This window comes from Rhinoraja longicauda, chromosome 1 (genome assembly GCF_053455715.1).
Source record: "Rhinoraja longicauda isolate Sanriku21f chromosome 1, sRhiLon1.1, whole genome shotgun sequence".
Lineage (NCBI taxonomy): Eukaryota > Metazoa > Chordata > Chondrichthyes > Rajiformes > Arhynchobatidae > Rhinoraja > Rhinoraja longicauda.
Genome location: NC_135953.1, coordinates 124,582,721 through 124,603,884, shown reverse-complemented (window position 1 = coordinate 124,603,884; position 21,164 = coordinate 124,582,721). Strand labels below are relative to the sequence as shown.

The 21,164-nt window shown below is 42.8% G+C and overlaps 1 protein-coding gene across 1 annotated transcript in view; it reads left to right on the top strand.

The window, feature by feature from the left end:
• Positions 1–21,164, top strand: part of arhgap10 (Rho GTPase activating protein 10) — a 139,629-nt gene that overhangs the window by 44,148 nt on the left and 74,317 nt on the right. Inside the window, exons 3-4 of the mRNA XM_078412329.1 lie at positions 6,943–7,004; positions 17,841–17,912. Of these exons, the coding sequence (XP_078268455.1) occupies positions 6,943–7,004; positions 17,841–17,912 (134 nt within the window). The remainder of the gene's footprint in view (positions 1–6,942; positions 7,005–17,840; positions 17,913–21,164) is intronic.

The window sequence follows — 21,164 nt, the reverse complement described above, 5'->3', positions numbered from 1 at the left end:
ATGCCATTTTCACCAGTCAGTCAATTTTCCAAATTAAATTTTGACTTTTTGCTAGATTTTACAGCACATTGTTCAGCAAGTTAGGTTTATTTAGTTTTGCTTTGCTGTGTGCTTTAGTTCATTGTCTTATTTATTGACATTCAAAGCATCATGTCTATTGAGAAACAAAGCTGTCAGAATTCAATTTTAAACAAAGCTTAGACAAATAGAGGATAACAAGCAACAAAAGAACTGCAGTTGAACAATAATGCATATTGCGGGCATTTTCCTGGTATTTTTTAAGTGAAATATCATGAAATCAAATTCTCATTAATATTAGTTTAAATAGATTTGTTGTAATGCCCAATTCTACTTTAAGCATCTTGGTAATTTCCAATTTTTAAGTCATAATGTCAGTGAACTATTGAAAACAGTGTGAACTATTCTACTAACTGCAGCCTTTCCTGAATCCTTTTTGTTCTGGGAGGAAGGTTTGTTGTCAGTTTTTTTAAAGTTGCTTCTCAAGAAGTTCAGGTGCATACTCTTAATCTACCCACTCAATTCCTTCTAGGTTGCTGGCAACAGCACCACAGAATACACCTTTTAACGGAAATGTTGATGTAAACCATGGACTTGGTGGCCCTACTCGGCAAAAACTATTTTTTTCAAACTGTCCACAGGATTAAGTAGCCATTTTTAAATTGGACGGGTAGATTCCTCAGTTTAACTTTGGGAATTCCAAAAAGATGGGGCTCTGCTACCTGATTGCATATAATTTAAGATCAACAGGTCTGATTGGAACTTTGCCCAAAGTTTCAATGGAGTCTTTCATGTCCCTCGCGTGGTATCCAAAAATAACCTTACGGCCAATGGATACTTAAATACCATCAATGATGGTATTGTAGAACAAAGGTAGCCAAGTGGCATGCAATTAGTGCCCACAGACAAGTTTGATAATGATACAATATTCTTCATTTCTTGGCATAAATGAAGCATTATAGATCACAGTAACATTGTTAAAGTTGTAAAAAGACCAAGAACGCCAGAGCAGCATGGTACCATTTCCCTGTGTAGTAATGCCACACTGTTAGTCTCATAGTTTTAGGTGATACCACAGCAGGTGTGATATTTTCGGACCGCTCTTAAAGGGATGCACTGTAGTGTAAAGAACCATCTTCTGACTACAGAAAGCTGCTATTACTGAATGATTGAATGCTGGAATGATGGGAAGAGTGGGAGGAGGAGGTTTGATGAGAGAACATTCCCAGGCTATAGGAGGTTCTTGGGTAGGCTGCTGAAGAACTGCAGGGAATCCACATAAGGGTTTTATGGCAGAGGTTGCCAAAGAGGTCTTCAAGGACATGAAATGTCTTAAATGGCTTCACTGTGAGAAAACTTGCAATGCAAAAAAAACTGGCTGTCCTTAAATGCTTAAAATGCATCTGTGGGGGGGGGGAGAGAGAGAAAAATATTTGACTGCGATGATCTTTCGTCAGAACCGGACTTTGATCTGAAATTTAAACTTTTTTTCTCTCTACGTGGGTGCAGCCTGATCTGAAGAGTAATTGTTTATTTTGGATTTGCAGCATCTTCACTATTTAACATTGAGAAAACTAAATCCAGTTTCCCCTCTTTGACGATTAAGTTTGAGTCTCTTCTATAATGCCCAAGCTCCTTAATGTCTCACTTCCCTAGGCAATCGTGACTGACCCTGACCTCCATGGGCAAAGCAGTCATAGGGCGTCAGAGATCTCAGTGAGGACAGAGTTCAGTTGGAGATAGGCTCTAAATGTAGCACTGTTTCCGTCTGCACATTTTTCAAATGAGAAGGAGTGAATGAGTTGATTATACCTGGCAACGATCTAATGATTCAGGGCACATCATGTGGCTTCATCCTCCCAATGCCTTGATGGCTTGCCAACTGTTCGAAACATTTTAACTGCTATGAAAAGCATCAGATCCACTGAGACATTAAAAAAGCTATTCAAATGGAAATTGATATTTTTAAAAAAAACTAGTTAAAATATTTAAAAAAAACATGATTAATTAAAAAACAACGAAGCAGAATGCCACAAGCACTTGTCTGCTTCCATCTTTTTGCACAGGGTTGGCGAGTCCATTCAAGTGAAAGGGATAGACATTTGTGCACCAGCCTTTCTTGGTGTACAACTATGGATGTCCCGTGACATGTCCTTTTCCCTCTTCAGCATGTTTCTGGGCTCTCTCCGTCAATCCTGTGCTGCGGTAGATAATCCGATGTGACATCTTACTGCCCATTAGTATCACACATCACAGACTTCATTTTTCAGTGTGCACATGAAGTGCAAGACATGCTGAGCAGCACAGGGAACTGCTGGCATCTGTAAATTTGCGGCAGCCTAATGTTCAGACACCAGAGATAACTCTTCTGCCTTATAAAATTGTTAGATAAAAACAGAAAATGCTGGAATAGAAGCTCTCAGCAGATCACCTGGAAAGTGAAAGAGTTAAAGTTGCAAGTGTGTGACCCTGCCTTTGCCATGAGGTATTTTGTGCCCACTTGAGGGAAAAGCTATTGATTTGGTTTAAAACTGTGACACCTGCCTGGAGTTGGTGCTTTCACAATTCCATATGAGAGGCTGTTGGTTAAGCTTAAAGTTGTGGGGGATTCAGAAAAAGGGACCAAATTGTCTGAAGGCAAGAAAGACGAGTAATCTCAAGATGCAATGAAGCTCTGGGCAGGGTAGTCTGATGCTTCATGTTGTATCTGCTTCGTGCTTGTATTTCAAAAATTCATTGCATATTCATTTGATGGGACAAAATCTAAGGAGTGGGATTGAAGAAGGATACTACAATACCAGAATGACTTAAATAAGACATGTATTTGGGTAGAATGATGTGAAATCAAATTTAAAGAGGACTCCTGGGATTCGCTGCACGGTGGTAGATGGTAAAGGACTCTCGGGATGTAATGGTAGAGGACTCTCGGGATGTAATGGTGAGGACTCTCGGGATGTAATGGTAGAGGACTCTCGGGATGCGCTGGTGGTGGCAGATGACTCCTGGGATGCACCGCACGGTGGCAGAAGTAAGTGTCTGGGGAATCACTGCGGAGCTGAACGGTGGATGGGCTGCTGAGAACAAAGGAACCCGGCGAGGTCGGCCGAGAGCCAAGAGGGGGGGACCCGACGGGCCGCCTGCGGCCGTGTTTGGTGGCAGGCCTGGTTCTCCACTGCGAGAAGTTAAGACTGTACTAAGAAGTTCTGAAACTTTGTCGGTGCCAGAAATGTGGCAACTATTTGTGTGCTGCCTCGGTGAAGTCTGTTGTATGATTTTATCGGATTGTATGCAAAAACAAAGGATTTCACTTTACGGTCACTTATGAGACAATAATTGAATCAAGTGCAAAATATGAATATATAAATGCACAATAGATGATGCATATCAAAGTATGTAAAGGTTCCAAGAGTTGGTGATCTTGATATTCCACATATCAACCAATGTTGGTATTGACCAAATTACAAAACAAAATAATATAAAGCCAAATATATTAGTGCTGTAATATTCAAGTACATGGCCAATGGAGAGCAGGCTATTTGAAGTTGAGATTGATTGTTTGTGTCATGGCCAGGCACCTAGTGTACTATATTCTGTAAAAAATAATTTGGAAATATTACACCTGTAGAGAACAGACATGGGTTCAAGTTAGTAAAAGATCATTTTAGGATGTGGTTTTTTGCGTACTGAGTGATTGAGAGTTCCACGTGGTGTTGAGGGAGTCAAAACTCTGCAGTCATTTAAGAAACGACGGATCATTAATTCAAAAAGGACTTTCTCAATCTTTAAGGATCTTGTATAAATGAAGTCCTTTCCCTTTGAATATTGATCTTAGAAAAATAGAATATGTAGCATGATTGGAGAATATTTGATCCATTGTGCCCCTCCAGCCAAAGAAAGAATTATCCTACCTCATTCCACTTGGAATGTCAATCCATGGATTATGGAATAGGTGCATTTTAAGTGTACATATCCCAGTGCTGCTTTAAATCCAACAAGGATTTTTACTTCTAGGAAGTGGGTTCTAGACCACCATTACCTCCGAGATGAAAATCATCTTGAAGCTTTCAACCATCTCTACTTCAGCATGATCAATGTATACAATGTGTGTGTACTGCTTTTCTTCCTTAAGCCAATCACAGTCTCCTTTGTCTTGCTGACATTGAGGGAGAGGTTGTTGTCTTGGCATCAGGTTACAGGGTTCTCAATCTCCTTCCTATATTTCGTCTCGTCATTATTTCATATCCGGCTCACTAAGGTGGTTCCGTCTGCAAACTTGTAGATAGTTTCAAGAGCCCACTGTGACTTGGTCTCATGGTAAAATCCTGTCCAAGAATCTGCAATTTATTGTTGAGACAACAAACCAAGATAAGACGCTTGTTTTTCCATTCTGATGGAACTGTTAAGTAGCTAAATGTATTAAAATTGAAAAAGTCTTGAACTTTGAACAATTTCCCACAGAAGTATCTTCATCTTTGTAATTTTTTATGTTTTGTGTGCATTTAATGACTCTATTGGGCACTATTCTGATCAAACTGCTACAGTTCTCAAAACTGATTATTGATTGTTTTCTTAAAACCAACTTGATAAGCTGGGTTTAGATAAGATTGGATAGGAAAGGTGTTGAGGGATATGTACCTAATGCAAGCAAATGGGACTAGCGTGGTGGGGAGGCATTATGATCTGCTGCTGTTCATCTCCCGAAGACCAGCGACCGAGAGGACAGCCTGGGGCTTGCCTGAATCGGGCACCGCTCATAACAACTGAAGTGTGGACTGGACTTGGAAAATGGTGCCAAACATGGCGCCTCCTGTATGGGGGGGGGGGGGTCAGTGGACTATTTCTACACAACGGCTAATCGGGGTGGTATGGTGATACTCTACTGGACTGTTTGCAGGAACAGAATTTCACGGTGTGTTTGCACATCGCACATGTGACAATAAAGCCCCATTGAACCATTGATTGGTATTTGTCTGCACAATCATGAGTGAATAAGGAATATAACACGGGGCTGAAAAAGCATCTTTGTGGGGCACAGGATGGTGTTGAGGATTATCATTGGGGCTGATCGTAGAGGGTGACCTTCCAATCCTAATTACTTTAAATCTGCCCTTTCTATGTTATCTGGCTTCTTTACTATTAAATCTTCCCCTTCTGTTCTGAAGAAAACAATCCCTTATTCAGTCATCTCAGAACAAAAATTCTCTTTCCTGCTGGCCTCATCTTTGTAAAGGGATTGTCCCACTTAGGCGATTTTTTTAGGCGACTGCCAGTGACTGTCAAAGTCGTAGCAGATCACCAAAATTTTCTTTTACCCGACGACAATGACCACGATAATGCTGAGTCAGGTCGAGATTACACCGTCTTCGGAAACATCGCGAAATTCCCACTCTGTCAATGCTTCTCCAACGTCCTAATTTTCGCTGAAATCACTGACAAGTCGGTAAGCACTTGGGAGTTTTGAACTATAACATCTTGTATGGGTTACTTAAAAACCAAGCTTCACGGTAACAAGGCATAAACTGGATTGACTTCTAGTTTACTAATGGCAGTATTAAGAAATTTAATTTAAAAAGTGGTTAAATGGATTTTTGTGAAAAGTGTGTGGGCATTCTTTGAAAATGTACGGGAGATGCATATCTGGTTTCTCGGTTGCATATCTGGGTTGGGAGCCTACTTTAAATGTGATCGCTGATGGCCATAAACATCGCGAAAATTCCTGCGCTTACCTGACCGTAAAACTGTTGCCTCCAATCTACCTGTCAAATGTCCTGACGGTAAATAAATTGGTTAAACACATGTATTTTATGGTATCTTGAAATGACTACTTATTTTAATATTATGTGCTTCTAAATGCATCTAAGAGAAACTAGCAAACCTGGGGACAGCAGGCGACAGCGCCCGCAATAAGCAACGATACCTGGCGACAAGCCAGCTGTCGCCGAGAAATTTTACTCCGGATGATTTCTCAGCGACGCGCTGAGATCCACTCCGATTCTTGGAAGACTCCTCACGATTATGCCCGCGACACCCTGGCGAACTGTCGGCGACAGCCTAGTCACCGGCAGTTGCCTTAAAATTGCCTAAGTGGGACAGGCCCTTTAGCCACTCATTCCACCCTTAGTGGAGACAGGTTTCTAAAATGTGGTGACCCGAATTGTCCCACTTTTCTCACCGAGGCCTAATTAGTAATTTGTACAGATCTTGCACCCTTCAGTTATTGCATCTTATGCCTACTCATCAAACCAAAAATCCTTGCCAGTTGTGAGCCCCAGTTTAAATAGACATGTTTTAAGGTAGAAGTCGGCTTTTGCGAGGAAAGGCATTAAAGGCCCCTGCATACACTGAATGACAAAAGTTTGCAAAATCTTCTACAAGGGAAATGAAAACTTTGTAAATAATTTAAAAGTCTGAAATAGATCGATTTCTGTTAATCAAATGTTGTAAGGACTATGAGGAACTGAATGAACTGAGGGCAGCACTGTGGTGCAGTGATAGAGCAGCTGCCTAACAGCGCCAGAGACACGGTTTCGATCCTGACGGGGTGCTGTTTGTATAGAGTTTGTATGTTCTCCCTGTGACAGCGTGGGTTTTCTCTGGTGCTTGATTTTCCTCCTACATTCCAAAGACTTGCTGGTTTGTAGGTTAATTAGTTTCAGTAAATTGTCTCTAGTTCTAGTGTATGGGTGATCGCTGGTCGGCATGGATCGAGGGCCTGTTTCCATACTGTATCTCTAAACTGAACTAAACTGACAATTTATGCAATCACTGTAGGCCTTAATCTCCTTAAATTGCAGGGCAGGCTCGGAAACTGAACAACTTACGACTATGTTTATAAACTATATTTATGATGGGAATGTCTACTTATTCTGGAAAATTGTTAGAAAAGTGTCGGCATTAGTTAATTGCTTTGTCATTGTATTGCAGATGAGTCCATTCAGGAGTTTGCCGCATTTTTACGTACTCTCGAGGAACAGAGGGAAATGATGGTAAGCAGAAATACTGTGCGCCAGGAGAAGGAGTGGTCTCTTCATATTTTAACTAAGTATTCTGGGAACTGACTTGCTTGCTATATAAATATAGATGGGTCTTTTGAGATTAATTCACCACAAACTACTTTCATGTCATCAGGTATTTGATTGGAATGCATCTCTTAACAGATTGTTGTAAATGTAGTTTCTCTATGTTTTCAAAATCCCCAAGGAAGAAAGATCGTTGAAAATTGCTAACTTCAGTCTGTGGTTTTACTATTCCCATAATTTAACTTGCTATTTACTCTTCTTTTCCAAAAGCATTATGGTATTTAATTGTTTTAGGCTGACCGCAGCATAAGATCCACTTTGCTGCTTAGTTTTTTTCCCTCTATTGGAGCTCATTTCAGCCTAGTGATTTAAAACAGAATGCAATTAATTCTGAAGTGTAGTTAATTCAGCATTTCTCCCACTCTGGGTAGACCAGCTGCTGAAGATTTCAGCTTAGTTTTTAATTTAGTATCCTTTGACTTCCATATGAATTTCAAGACAGTTGTAGACTTGCAAATAGTAACAATGTTGTTTATCCCGTTAATTTTCAGTATCTTTTATTGACTGAAAATTTCATAGCTTAGTAATTTAAAAGTTTCTGGACAGTAGGCAGAAATTCAGAATTAAAAAATATATAATTAGCTGCGAACCAGGTTTTGCTTTTGTGGTACATATGAGTGGTATGGGAAGTGTAGTCCAGAGGGAGTACTTCTTCACTCAGCTATGTTTAGAATAGTGATTTTACTGTGCCTGCAATAGGTTATGTATTTCCAGGCTTTGTACAAATGGTAAATGTAAATGTGTTTCTCAGCAACTCCAGCAATGCCATTTCTAGGATAGTTGGTGCTATGCATTTCAATTGAGATTAGTAGCACTGGGAACTGCCTCAAAATTGTCCATCCTGGAAAACATACTTCTGGCTGAACATCACAAAATAATACTTTTCACAATAATACTTTATTAACCAAGTATGTTTTGCACCATACTAGGAATTTCATTTGCCATACAGTCATAACAATAAAAAGCAACAGGACACACAAAATACATTTTAACATGAACATCCACCACAGTGACTCCTCCGCATTCCTCACTGTGATGGAGGTGAAAAAAAAGTTCAATCTCTCCCTTCTTTGTCCTCCAGCGGTTGGGGGCCTCTAACCTTCCGTTGACGGGATGATCTTGACTCCCGTAGCTGGCGGCGTGCCTCCCTCATCGGGGCGATCAAGCTCCTGCATCGGGGGGGGGGGGGGGGATCTCAGCCCCCTGCGCTGGCAATCTACCCCGGTCGGGGCTTGTTGAATCTCGTGCAGCTTGGGTGCTCCTGATCGGTCTCAACCCGAAACTGCGAGCTCCTCGATGTCAAATCCGCAGGCCGCATTGGAGCGTCGGTCCCAGGCAAGGAATCGCACGCTCAGATGTTACGTCCCTGGCCCCGCGGGGGCTCAAAGTCAGTCCCAGGCAAGGCCTCCAGCTGCACGATGTTAGGCCGCAGAGCAACCGGAGGTACGATCTGGAAAACAATTGCATCACCGGTAAAGTAAGAGATTGAAAAAAGGTTTTCCCTGACCCCTGACCCCTCCCCCACCCCCCACATAAAACAAACCAGAGAACATTTACACAAACCTTTAAAACTTACCAAAAACAACAATAAGAGTTTGAAAAAGACACACTGTAGGCGAGGCAGCCATCGTGCGGCGCCCCCTGGTGGTTTCCAACCAACATTGTTGGTTGTGAGTTTTCCATGGAATGCCTGCTGTGGATAGCTATATCTTTCAAGTTAATCTGTGATGTCATGCCCTGCATAATCAACATTTAGCAAATGGATTTTGAGGATCAATTCACTGGAGCATATTACCGGTAATTTTGGCCATTACCTAGAAATCCATAGTGGTGTTTTTTTAAAATTGGTTAAATATATATTCACCTGGGGAAAAAACCCCAACTTATATTTAGTTACATCATGAATGAAAATATTTATCATTCCCCTTTTCCTTTTTGTCTGATGTTTCTAAAGCCATTAACATTTTCCATTTACTCTTTCAGGGGCTTTATTCATTTGTAATTTCCCGTAGGACAGTAATTGTTCCGGTGACACTTTTAAAAAGAGATAGTCACGTCACATCTAATCAGCTGCTCTCATGCCATGTTAGACTCTTGAACAGGTGGAACAAGCACCTGCAAAATGTTTTTGGGACCCTACTTGGGTAAGGAGATCTGGAAAGTGAACACGTGTAATGTTATAGAGAGATACACCATTGCTAGACACTCAAATCTGGATTTACTCGGCAGGACAGTCAGCATCTCTGGAGAGAAGGAATGGGTGAAGTTTCGGGTTGAGACCAGACTGATGTCGGGAGAGGGAGGTACATAGATAAGGAAGTGTAAGGTGTGAAAATAGGACAAGGGGAATGGAGATCAAGGAAAATGTAGAATAGATCATTGTAAGCTGGTAGAAGATAACAACAACAAAGCAAACATAAAATGTAGTCGGAGACAGTAAGACTGGTCAGAGAACTGGGGAGGGATGGAGAGAGAGGAAAAGCAAGGGTTACGAAGTTAGAGAAGTCAAAATATGTAGGAAAGAAAGGCAGATGTTGGTTTAAATTGAACTAAACGCAAAATGCTCGAGTAACCCAGCGGGTCAGGCAGCATCTCTGGAGAGTCTGAAGAAGGGTCATGACCCGAAACGTCACCCATTCCTTCTCTCCAGAGATGCTGCCTGACCCGCTGAGTTACTCCAGCATTTTGTGTTTTCCTTAGAGAAGTCAATGTTCATATTGCTGGCGTGTAAGCTGCCTAAGCGAAATATAAGGTGCTGTTTCTCCAATTTGTGCTGGGCCTCACTCTGACAATGGAGAATGGATGAACAGCACCTCATATTTCGCGTGGGCAGCTTACACGCCAGCAGTATGAACATTGACTTCTCTAAGGTAAACACAAAATGCTGGAGTAACTCAGTGGGTCAGGCAAAAAAAAAGTGGGAGGTGGATACAGGTGAGAAAGGGGGATGGGGATTGGGATTAGGCAGGTAGGTGGATGAAGGTCAGAAATGAAAAGACAAAAAGATGGCAAAAGGCTATAAGATAAGCAAAGAGGAGTAAACTTGTGAAGCCAGAGGAAGGGATGTTGGTGGAAGGGAAAAGCGGAAATTTGGGAAAAAGAGGTGGGCAACCGATGGGGGTACAGTGAAGAGAGAAGGGAGAGGTGGTGGGGATGTACTTGAAATTGGTGAATTCAGTGTTCATACTGTTCAAACTACCCAACCCTAACATGGTGCGTGCGTGCGGCCTCACTCTGGCAGTGGAGGAGGCCCAGGACAGAAACGTCGGAATGCAAATTGGAAAGAGTTAAAATAGTTAGCAACAGGGAGATCCCGAAGGTCAAGACGGACCCAGAGAAAGTGTTCGGTGAAAGGGACGTATTGTTTATGTCTGGTTTCCTGAACACTTGCGCTTGGTCCTCTTTCCTTCTCTGCCCTACCTTGCCCCCTTTTTCTTTCTCGCCCCACCCCTGCCCGTTTCCCTTCTAGACCCCATCTTCGCATTTCAGTTTACTCCTCTAATAACTTACACCCTTCTGTCATCTTTGTCTTCTTACCATTTCTGGCCTTTGTCCACCCATCTGCTAACAAACCCCCCCCCCCCCAATGGTCCACACCTAAAACAATGTCTGTCTTCCGCAGATGCTGCCTGACCCACTGAATTATTCCAACATTCCGTGTCTTTCTTGGTAAACCAACATCTGCAGTTCCTCCTGTAGAAACACGAATTGCAGGTGTGGTTAATACATGAAAGGGCATAAAGGCAGTTTGTTCTGTCAGCCATTTGCATTCATCTTCATTAATCCCATTCTCCCTACATTTTGTCAACACTTCTCAGATTCTACAACTCACCAACATAAAGGAGCAATTTACAGTGGCTAATTAACCATATAACCCGCACTTATTTGAGATGTGGGAGAAAACCAGAGTGCAATAGGTGACCAAAAAAAAAGCAAACTCCATACTAACAGATTTAACATCAAGATTTGGAGTGTAGTTGGCTGTACAATGTTGGACTTCTTGTTACATGGTTAAAATGGGTTGTAAAGATGAGATGGGGCTCAAGCAAGTCTTTTTAAAGGCAAGTTTAGGTTTTCTGGTGAGATCAGGATGATAATGATTTGTTTTAGACTTAACAGAGAGATGATGGGTCTCTCTTTTTCCAGGGTTGTCTTCACTTCTCCCATATCTCCTTTAATATTAGAGTTGTGTGTATTCAGACTGTTTAATCTAGGGAGCATTTATATAGCAGAGATATATTTTCATGAATCGTATCTGTAGTTCTGTGAAAAAAACATTGGCTAATTTCTATTTCTGTCCGTGTCCGTCGTGGCCATCTCCTTGAGGTGCTGCCTCTGTTGATTTGTTGGCTGAGATTAAAGGATTTACAGAATCAAACATAAATTAGCTCGTATAGATTAGCTTTATAGGTTAGTACTTTTATGAATTAATCCATAAATTTATTTTTATAAACAAAATTTCTTTAAAATGTTCTAATGCATGATTTAACAAGCTTTGGTGATTCTAAAGGCTGCTTTCAGTCTAGTTTAATGGCTATTAATTTTTAAGACTATGTTGTATACAAACACTGTTCTTACATTATTTTATGCTAGATGTCGATTGGTTTGTAATCAAAGTGAAACTAAACAAATCTGGTTGGTGTACAGGGAAAGGAAAGGTTGAGTTCCCTTGGTCAATAAAGTAATGGGTGCTTATTTCAGGATCTTCATTACATTTCAGTGGTAGTCTAGTTTCATTTACCTCATATAATCAAGATATTGTGAGGGGCTTGTGATATGATGTAATTGAAACTTTTGTGTCATTAAAACCTAATGCATATCACTGAATCAGTGTTTTTTCTGCATGGTAAGATTTGAGCACAGATTTATTGATGTTTTTGGATAAAATTAGCATTCACCATGATACATAATGAGCTCTGATGAGATCTTGTCACCAAAATGAATTAGTCACCAATATTTCCTGAGCAATTTGCACCAATCTATTGTTAGTCCCAAAACAAGGCCACAGCTTGCTTTAACTTTCCAGTGAGTTGCAGTTACATCGTCATTGCTATACAGCACGGAAACGGGCCCTTCAGCCCATCTTGGTCATGCTGACCAAGATGCACCATCTACTCTAGTCCCACCTGCCCACATTTGGCCCACATCCCTCTAATTCTTTCCAATCCATTAACCTGCCCAAACGTATTTTAAATGTTGTTATTCCTGCGTATTAATTATCAATTAATCTTGCCACAATAATTTAGAACTGGTAATTGATAACATATGTACCCATTTTAATGAGAATTCTTGTGCTTATTGAAAGTGAACCAACTTCTCCAGTCAAAAAGAAAAGATAGTTTTTTTGGAGTAATTTTCTTTTTCTGCTTTCCCCCACTTTCTTTCTCTACAGTCTTTCTTGTGCCTTTATTTTCCTCTCTGAAAAGACTCCAATTCATTCATTCAAATTCACTGCCGTTTTTTTGTTCTCAACCTTAAATGTAATTGAAATAAAAACGTAATGTTGGAAATATTCAGCTGATCAGGAAGCAATGGTGGAGAGAGAAATAAAGTTAATGCTTCAGGTCAGTGACCTTTCATCAAAGTCCTAAAAGGTCATGAGCCTGAAATATTAACTGTGTTTTCTATCTCCACAGATGCTACCTGAGCTGGAAATCAAGATTTCTGCTCTAGATATATTTCCCAAGCTGCCAGAGCAGTTCTCTGCGATGTTTCCCAACATGTTATGTTCCGTTGCACCTGAGAGATAACTAGGTAATGTATTTGAATTCACTGAGGAGGAAGTAATATCTCTGGCACTGGGATTTGCAACATTATTGGCTCCCAACAATGCAGATACCCATTGATTGTCCTCATGTACTCGAAAGGGTTCCTCTTATATATTATTTAATGAACTGGAAAGGTTTCCACTAGCTCACCCTGCAGGTTGTTGTGGATCTGAGAAGAATTTCTTAATAGGGAAAGTCAGAATTCCAGGAATGTCTAGTTCACTGGAAACATGGCAGTCACCCTAAAGTGGTTTGCAATTCCAGACATTTTCAGATGCTGAGGATTAATGGCTATCCGTCACACTTTTAAGGCGAGATTCACAGACTCTTGATTAGTAAGTGTCAAAGGTTAGATCATAAGATCATAAGTGATAGGAGTAGAACTAGGCCATTCGGCCCATCAAGTCTCCACCATTCATTCATGGCTGATTTATCTATCCGTCCTAATCCCATTCTCCTGCCTTCTCCCCATAATCTCTGACATCCGTACTAATCAAGAATATATCTATCTCTGCCTTAAATATATCAACTGACTTTGCCTCCACAGTCTTCTGTGGCAAAGAATTCTACAGATTCACCATCCTCTTCCTCCTCATCTCCTTCTTAAAATAATGTCCTTTAATTCTGAGGCTTTGACCGCTTATCCTAGACTCTCCCACTAGTGGAAACATCCTCTCCACATCCACTCTATCCAAGCCTTTCACTATTCTATACATTTCAATTAGATCCCTCCTCATTCTTCTAAACTCCAGCAAATATAGAAACATAGAAAATAGGTGCAGGAGTAGGCCATTTGGCCCTTCGAGCCTGCACCGCCATTCAATATGATCATGGCTGATCATCCAGCTCAGTAACCTGTATCTGCCTTCTCTCCATACCCCCTGATCCCTCTAGCCACAAGGGCCACATCTAACTCCCTCTTAAATATAACCAATGAACTGGCCTCAACTACCTAATATAGGCCCAGTGCTGTCAAACACTCATCATATGTTTACCTACTCATTCCTGGGATCATTCTGGACCCTCCTCTGGACCCTTTCCAGAGCCAACACATCCTTCCTCAGATATGGTGCCCAAAATTGCTCATAATATTTCAAATGCGGCCTGACCAGCACCTTATAGAGCCTCAGCATTGCATCCCTGTTTTTGTATATAAGCCCTCTCGAAATAAATGCTAGCATTGCGTTTGCTTTCTTTACTACTGATTTAACTTGCAAGTTAACTTTTTGGCAATCCCGCACCAGCACTCCTGAATGAAGAAAAGGCAGGAGAATGGAGTTGAGAGAGACAGATAGATCGGCCATGATTGAATTTCCGGTCAACGGCCTTATACTAACTGATACTTTGTTGCTTTCCCTCTTTCAGTTCAAAGGAATGTTTTTTTGAGCTGTAAGGGATAGGATGAACATAACTAATGTGGTGTGCTTTAATACTTTCGGGACCAGTATAGAAATAAAATATTGCACGACCAAAATAACTGCCTTGTCCAAACATGAGAACTAGCTTTAGTGTGTTTTTAATCTCTCTTGAGTGCTACAGATGTTCCCATGTGAAAATAGCATTAAGTAATGTGTTTTTTGGTCATGTAACCCAATGAGGGTCTGTTTTATCATTTAGTGTTTGTATTGGAACAGAACAGTTTCCAGCATGAAAACAATGGGAAATAACTTGTTTATCTAAGCAGTCCTCGAACAAACTGAATTTCTTTCTGCCTTTATTCCAGAGCCTGTATAGTAGTTCATAGCAGGTCAGTTATATCAGATCTTCCAGTTTCATAGAAGGTTAGCGGACAAGCTTCTTTGACAGTTCAACAGTTCAACAGAGCTTTATTTGTCATTCGGTACCAAGGTACCGAACGAAACTACATAGCAGTCACACACAAAAAAGAACACAAGACACATGACCCCAACACAAACGTCCATCTCAGTGACTCCAAACACCCCCTCACTGTGATGGAGGCAATAAAACTTCCGCTCTCTTCCCCACGCCCACGGACAGACAGCTCATCCCCGACCGACCCGCACAGTCCCCACAAGGGGATGGAAGTCCCCGCGGCCGAGCCGCACCGGGCGCTGAAACGTCTCGTGGCCGAGCCGGGCGATGGAAGACCCCGCGACCGAGCCGTGCGCAGCTAAGTCCCGCGGCCGAGCCGGGCGATGTTAGGCCCCGCGGCCGAGCCGCACCGGGCGATGGAAGGCCCCGCGGCCAAGCCGCACCGGGCGATGTTAAGTCCAGCGGCCGAGCCGCACCAGCGATGAAAAGTCCCGCGGCCGAGCCGCGCCAGGCGATGTTAGGTCCCGCGGCCGAGCCGCACCGGGCACTGTTAAGTCCAGCGGCCGAGCCGCACCAGCGATGTTAGGCCCCGCGGCCGAGCCGCACCAGCGATGTTAGGCCCCGCGGCCGAGCCGCACCAGCGATGTTAGGCCCCGCGGCCGAGCTGCACCAGCGATGTTAGGCCCCGCGGCCGAGCCGCACCAGCGATGTTAGGCCCCGCGGCCGAGCCGCACCAGCGATGAAAAGTCCCGCGGCCGAGCCGCGCCGGGCGATGTTTGGCCCCGCGGCCGAGCCGCACCGGGCGATGGAAGGCCCCGCGGCCGAGCCGCACCCCGCGCCGTGAGGAAGAGACCTAAAAGAGAAAGGTTTCCCCCACCCCCCCACCCACACCACCACCCCCCACACATACACAACCAAAAAAAAAAAAAAACCCATCCCAACACCGACACACAACAAAAAAAAAAAGAGGAAAAAAGACGAACAGACTGCTAGCGAGCCGCAGCCGTTAGGCGCCGCTTTACCTTTACTCAGTTAAGTGATGAATGTAGAATTATGAAAGTGAGAAGTTATTTTGGATGAAATTACTGGTAGTTCTCCCTTTATTTTCTTCTCCTATGTTTAGCCCTGAATCAGAATGAACTTCATATGCTGAGGTAAAAGTAATATTATCAATTAGTATTGCGCTCAACAGAAATTAAAATTCAGTTGTACTTTTGCAGCAGGCATCGCATATGAGTGGGTAAAAAATGTGAAGAAAAAATGACAAACTAGGTCATGTTTGTTGACCTAGGTCATAACATGCTGGTCATGTTACAGTAATATTCTGGGACTCAGTCTTACCCAAAATCAGCAGAGTAGAAGGGATGGGCTCTGCTTGAGAGCAAGAAGTTGCACGGTCACAGTTTCCAATTTAATTTTTCAAAACAATTTTTCCTGATACATTTATTAGAATTTAAAATATTAAAATGAAGCCAGATTACTCGTTCATCATTCTTAGACTCAGCAGCTCATCACATGGGCTATTAGAACTTACAAACCCTCGATCTCTACTGCATGCATACGGGATCAGTAGACTATTCCTGTTCACTTTGCTAATTGGGATGTGCTTAGGTATGGCAATACCCCACTGGACTGTTTGTCACTGTGCATTTGCACATATTGCTACAATAAAGCACCATTGAACCATTGGGTCTCGACCCAAAACGTCACCTATTCCTTTTCTCCAATGATGCTGTCTGACCTGCCGAGTTACTCCAGCTTTTTGTATCTATCTTTTTTTTTATAGCTAAGCCAATTCTAAAGAACAGGTTTGTAGATTAATTGGCTTTGGTTAAAAAAAATTGTCCCTAGTATGTGTCTAGGATAGTGTTAGTCAGAGCATCTGGAGAAAACCCACGGGGAGAAAGTACAAACTCTGTATGGACAGCACCCATAGTCAGGATCAAACCCGGGTCTCTGGCGCTGTAACGCAGCAACTCTACCACTGTGCCACCGTGCCGCCCAAGGTCTGAAGGAATATAGGGAGCATCATCACCTGCAGACCATCCTAACTTGGAAATATATCATAGTTCCAGTCTGTCCTTTCTTCTTCTTGTTATTTTTAGTATCTGTTAAAAAGTATGTTTTAGTGTTCCTTGGTTTGTTTTATGTGGGGGTTGGGGGAAACTTTTTTCAATCTCTTACATGGAGATCTTGACGGAGGTATGATTTTTTCCCCGTTTTGTATCTCCGTCCCAAGTATTCCTTGGTTTGTTTTATGTGGGGGTTGGGGGAAACTTTTTTCAATCTCTTACATGGAGATCTTAACGGAGATATGATTTTTTCCCCGTTTTGTATCTCCGTCCCCACTGTGGCTTAACATCGTGGAGTTGGCGGCCGCTGCTGTAGACCAACCCAGTGCTCCAAGCCGCGGGACTTTAACATCGCGGAGCTTGCGATCCCTTTGCCGAGGATCGAAGCTCCAATCGCGGGGCCTGTGGACTTTAACATCGTGAAGCCCGTGGTCTCTGGTAAGAAGAGGCTGACTAGGATGCACCATGCCGCGGAGAGAGTTTCAATCGCCCCGACGCGAGAGCTTGGATCTCTCCGATGGGGGCTTCGATCGCCTCGACTGCAGATGGTTTGACTGCCCCGACCGTGGGAGAACAAAGAGGAAGAAGCTTGAATTTTATTGCCTTCCATCACAGTCAGGAATGTGGAATCCACTTGTGATGAATGTTAATGTTAACTTTTATGTGGTTGTGTGTCTTGTTGCTTTTCACTTTATTTGGTGGAATTACCATATGGCTGTGGTAATTCAAATTTCACTGTACCTTAATTGACACATATGACAATAAACTGACCTTGAAACCTTGAAGTATGATTTTTGGAACTCTTCCCACCAGCATAGCAGAATTATCTTCAGCAGAAGGACTGTGATGTTTCACAAAGTGTCTCACTGTCATATTATCAGGACGTTTAAGAATGGGCATTAGATGTTGGCCTTGCTGGAAATACCGATCCTCCAAAAATGAATTAACAAAAAAATAATTAATTTACCTCATTCAACTTTTCATCTTAGTTCTTTTGAAGAAAGCTGAGCTTTATCAGGATGTTGCCAAATGTCTTAGTAGTGATCTGATTATAAAAATTCACCATCCGCTATATTGCAATTTTCAGTTGGAACAAAATATTTTGTATAAATGTTCTAATTTTCTCTTAGGCTCGTAACATCGACGAAACATTTATCAAACCATTGGATAGATTCCGAAGGGACCTGATCGGAGCAGCAAAGGTAACAATGCCGTAAAATAAAAATTTTAAGTCCTGTTCTTAAAGCTTCATGCTTATTTATATATGGTTGTGAGCTTAGGATATAAAGGAGCATGAAGTATCACAAATTGGTAAAGTTAATGATGCATAATAAAAACTTGTAATTAACTTAAATGGTGTCCTTTGAAATAGTTGAACTTCACGGGGAGTGTTATCAAATAAAATTTGACTGCCATAAAGAGGGAATTGAGAAAATATGATCTGAATCTAAGTTGGTGGGAAGTATTACAAAGGAGGGAAGAGAGGGAGATGATTTAGAGGGGAAGGGAGGGAGAGGGAGTTTTAGAAGTTAAGAATGCACAGCTCTTGGAGGTGATTATTGATAAAAGATGAGAATTTTAAACAGATAATGGTGCCAAAATATGAACATGCGTGCGTGTGTCACTGATGGACCTTTGCATTGTGAGAGCTGGCAATTTTATGAATTTCTGGTGATAATTGACGTTTGTTTTATTTTGAAGAACCAAAGGCACACATTTTTCTATTATGGTGCCACAAATGTTATTGTGCTTAATCTTTTTTTGTGTTTTATATAGAATTTATTTCACAAACTTTTTTGTATGTTTTTCATATTCATACAAAGAATGCACTGCTAAAAAAAACATAATTTTAACATAAAAATTGCTGTCAAGTAGATATTTTCTTTCATTGAAGAATAGTAATATCCATTAATCATTGGAACACTGTCTTGTAAATGTTATGAAGAAAAAAATTGTCTACATTCTTCACTAGAAGACAAGGCAATCTTCCATGCATACTAAAATGTTACACTTAAGTGGCGGCGCGCACGGACGCAGCGGCTCACAGCTCTCCCTTTCGGTGCGTTTTATGTGTGTTATCTGTGTTATGTCTGTTAGTCAAATTTAGTCAGGAAAATCAGGAAAATCAGGCAAATCCTACCTACAACCGAAAGGATCTTCTGTTCATAGGATTCCAGTGCAATCGGGACCTTGTGCGCGAATTTCCACACCCGCGAAATATACCGGAAGAGATAGCCAGGACACCGGGCGCTCCGTGGATAGTTGTCGGCACGAACAGGCGTCGCAGGCGGAGGAGAAACAGGAAGCAAAAGCGAGGATGCCGGTCCGGTATACTTGCCAAGCTAAAGAGACAGCCACACAAACCACCGCTACCCAGCATGTTTCTCACCAACGCCAGATCCATCATCAACAAAATGGACGAACTAAAACTACAGATATCAGCAAACAAACTCGTGGAGGACTGTTGCATTCTCTTAGTAACAGAGACATGGCTTCATCCACTTATCCCAGACGGAGCCATTGAGCTAGCCGGGCGTACAGCGTTTCGTTGGGACAGAAACATCGACTCCGGTAAGAGCAAGGGGGGGGGGGTTATGCATTTACGTGCACAACAGCTGGTGCACTAACATCCAAATCATAGATAGCCACTGTTCTCCTGATCTGGAGTCCCTAACAGTTAAATGCAGGCCTTTTTACCTTCCTCGCGAATTTACAGGGGTTATAGTAACAGCAGTCTACATCCCACCGAATGCTAACGCTAGCACAGCTTTAGGCTACCTGCTCGGTGCAATAAACTCACAACAGAGCACATATCCAGAAGCAGCCCACATCATAGCCGGGGACTTCAACCATGCAGACCTAAAGTCAGTTCTCCCGAAACTTGAACAACACATAAGATGTGCTACCAGGGGGAAAAACACACTAGACAAGGTTTACTCAAATATTAAGAAGGGTTTCAGGTCAGCACCACTACCACACCTGGGGCAGTCAGATCACCTGTCCATATTCCTAACTCCAGCATACACCCCACTCAGGAGGAAAGCTCCAGTCACCATAAAGACTGTTAAGACATGGCCTGAAGGAGCTTCCTCGCAGCTGCAGGATTGCTTCGAAAGGACCAACTGGGATATTTTTGAGGATCATGACTTGGAGGAGTACACATCAACTGTACTTTGCTACATCAAAAACTGTGTTGACAATGTCACCGTCGACAAACGCATCCGGTTGTATCCCAATCAAAAACCCTGGATGACAAAGGATGTCAGGTCTCTCCTCAAGGACCGTAACACCGCCTTCAGGTCTAGTGATAGAGCTCTATACAGTGCTGCTAGAACCAACCTGAAGAGAGGCATCAAGGATGCCAAAGCGTCCTACAAGAGGAAGATTGAGGACCACTTTTCCAACAATGACCCACGGCGGGAATGGCAAGGCATCCAGCACATCACCAACTACAAGACCAGCAACCGCACGACTGCCGACGGCGACGCCTCGCTGGCAGAGGAACTTAACTGTTTCTTTGCTCGTTTCGAGGTGAAAGCTACAGTGGCAGACATAACACCCTCTCCAGCACCTGACAGCAACACCTTCACTGTGCAGGAGTATGATGTTAAGCGCGTGCTCAGAGCAGTGAATCCCAGGAAAGCTGCAGGCCCCGATGGTGTGACGGGCAGAGTGCTGAGGGAATGTGCAGACCAATTATCTGAGGTCTTCACAAAAATCTTCAACCTGTCCCTTTTAAAATCCACCATCCCTCCCTGCCTGAAGTCCGCCACAATCATCCCACTGCCGAAAAAGTCTGTCATCAGCGGTCTTAACGACTACCGTCCGGTAGCACTCACACCGGTCATCACAAAGTGCTTCGAGAGACTGGTCCTGCAGCACATCAAAGCCAGCCTCCCACCCACCTTCGACCCACACCAGTTTGCCTACAGAGCAAATAGGTCTACAGGGGATGCCATCGACACTGCTCTTCACACTGCACTGACCCACCTTGAACACCAGGGGAGCTATGTGAGGATGCTCTTCCTCGACTTCAGCTCTGCCTTTAACACGGTCATCCCGAGCAGACTGGTCACCAAACTTTCCGACCTTGGATTTTCCCAAACCATCTGCCAATGGATCAAGGACTTCCTGACCAACCGCCCCCAGACCGTCAAAATAGGCCCTCACCTCTCCTCCACCATTACACTGAGCACCGGCTCACCACAGGGCTGTGTGTTGAGCCCCATCCTTTACTCCCTCTACACTCACGACTGCGCCCCCACCCATCCCACCAACACCATCATCAAGTTCGCGGATGACACGACTGTGGTTGGACTCATCTCAGAAGGAGATGAGACAGCCTATAGGGATGAAATCCAAAGGCTGGCAGCATGGTGTTCAGTGAACAATCTGGTCCTGAACTCCTCCAAAACAAAGGAACTTATAATTGACTTTAGAAAAACCAGTGGAGA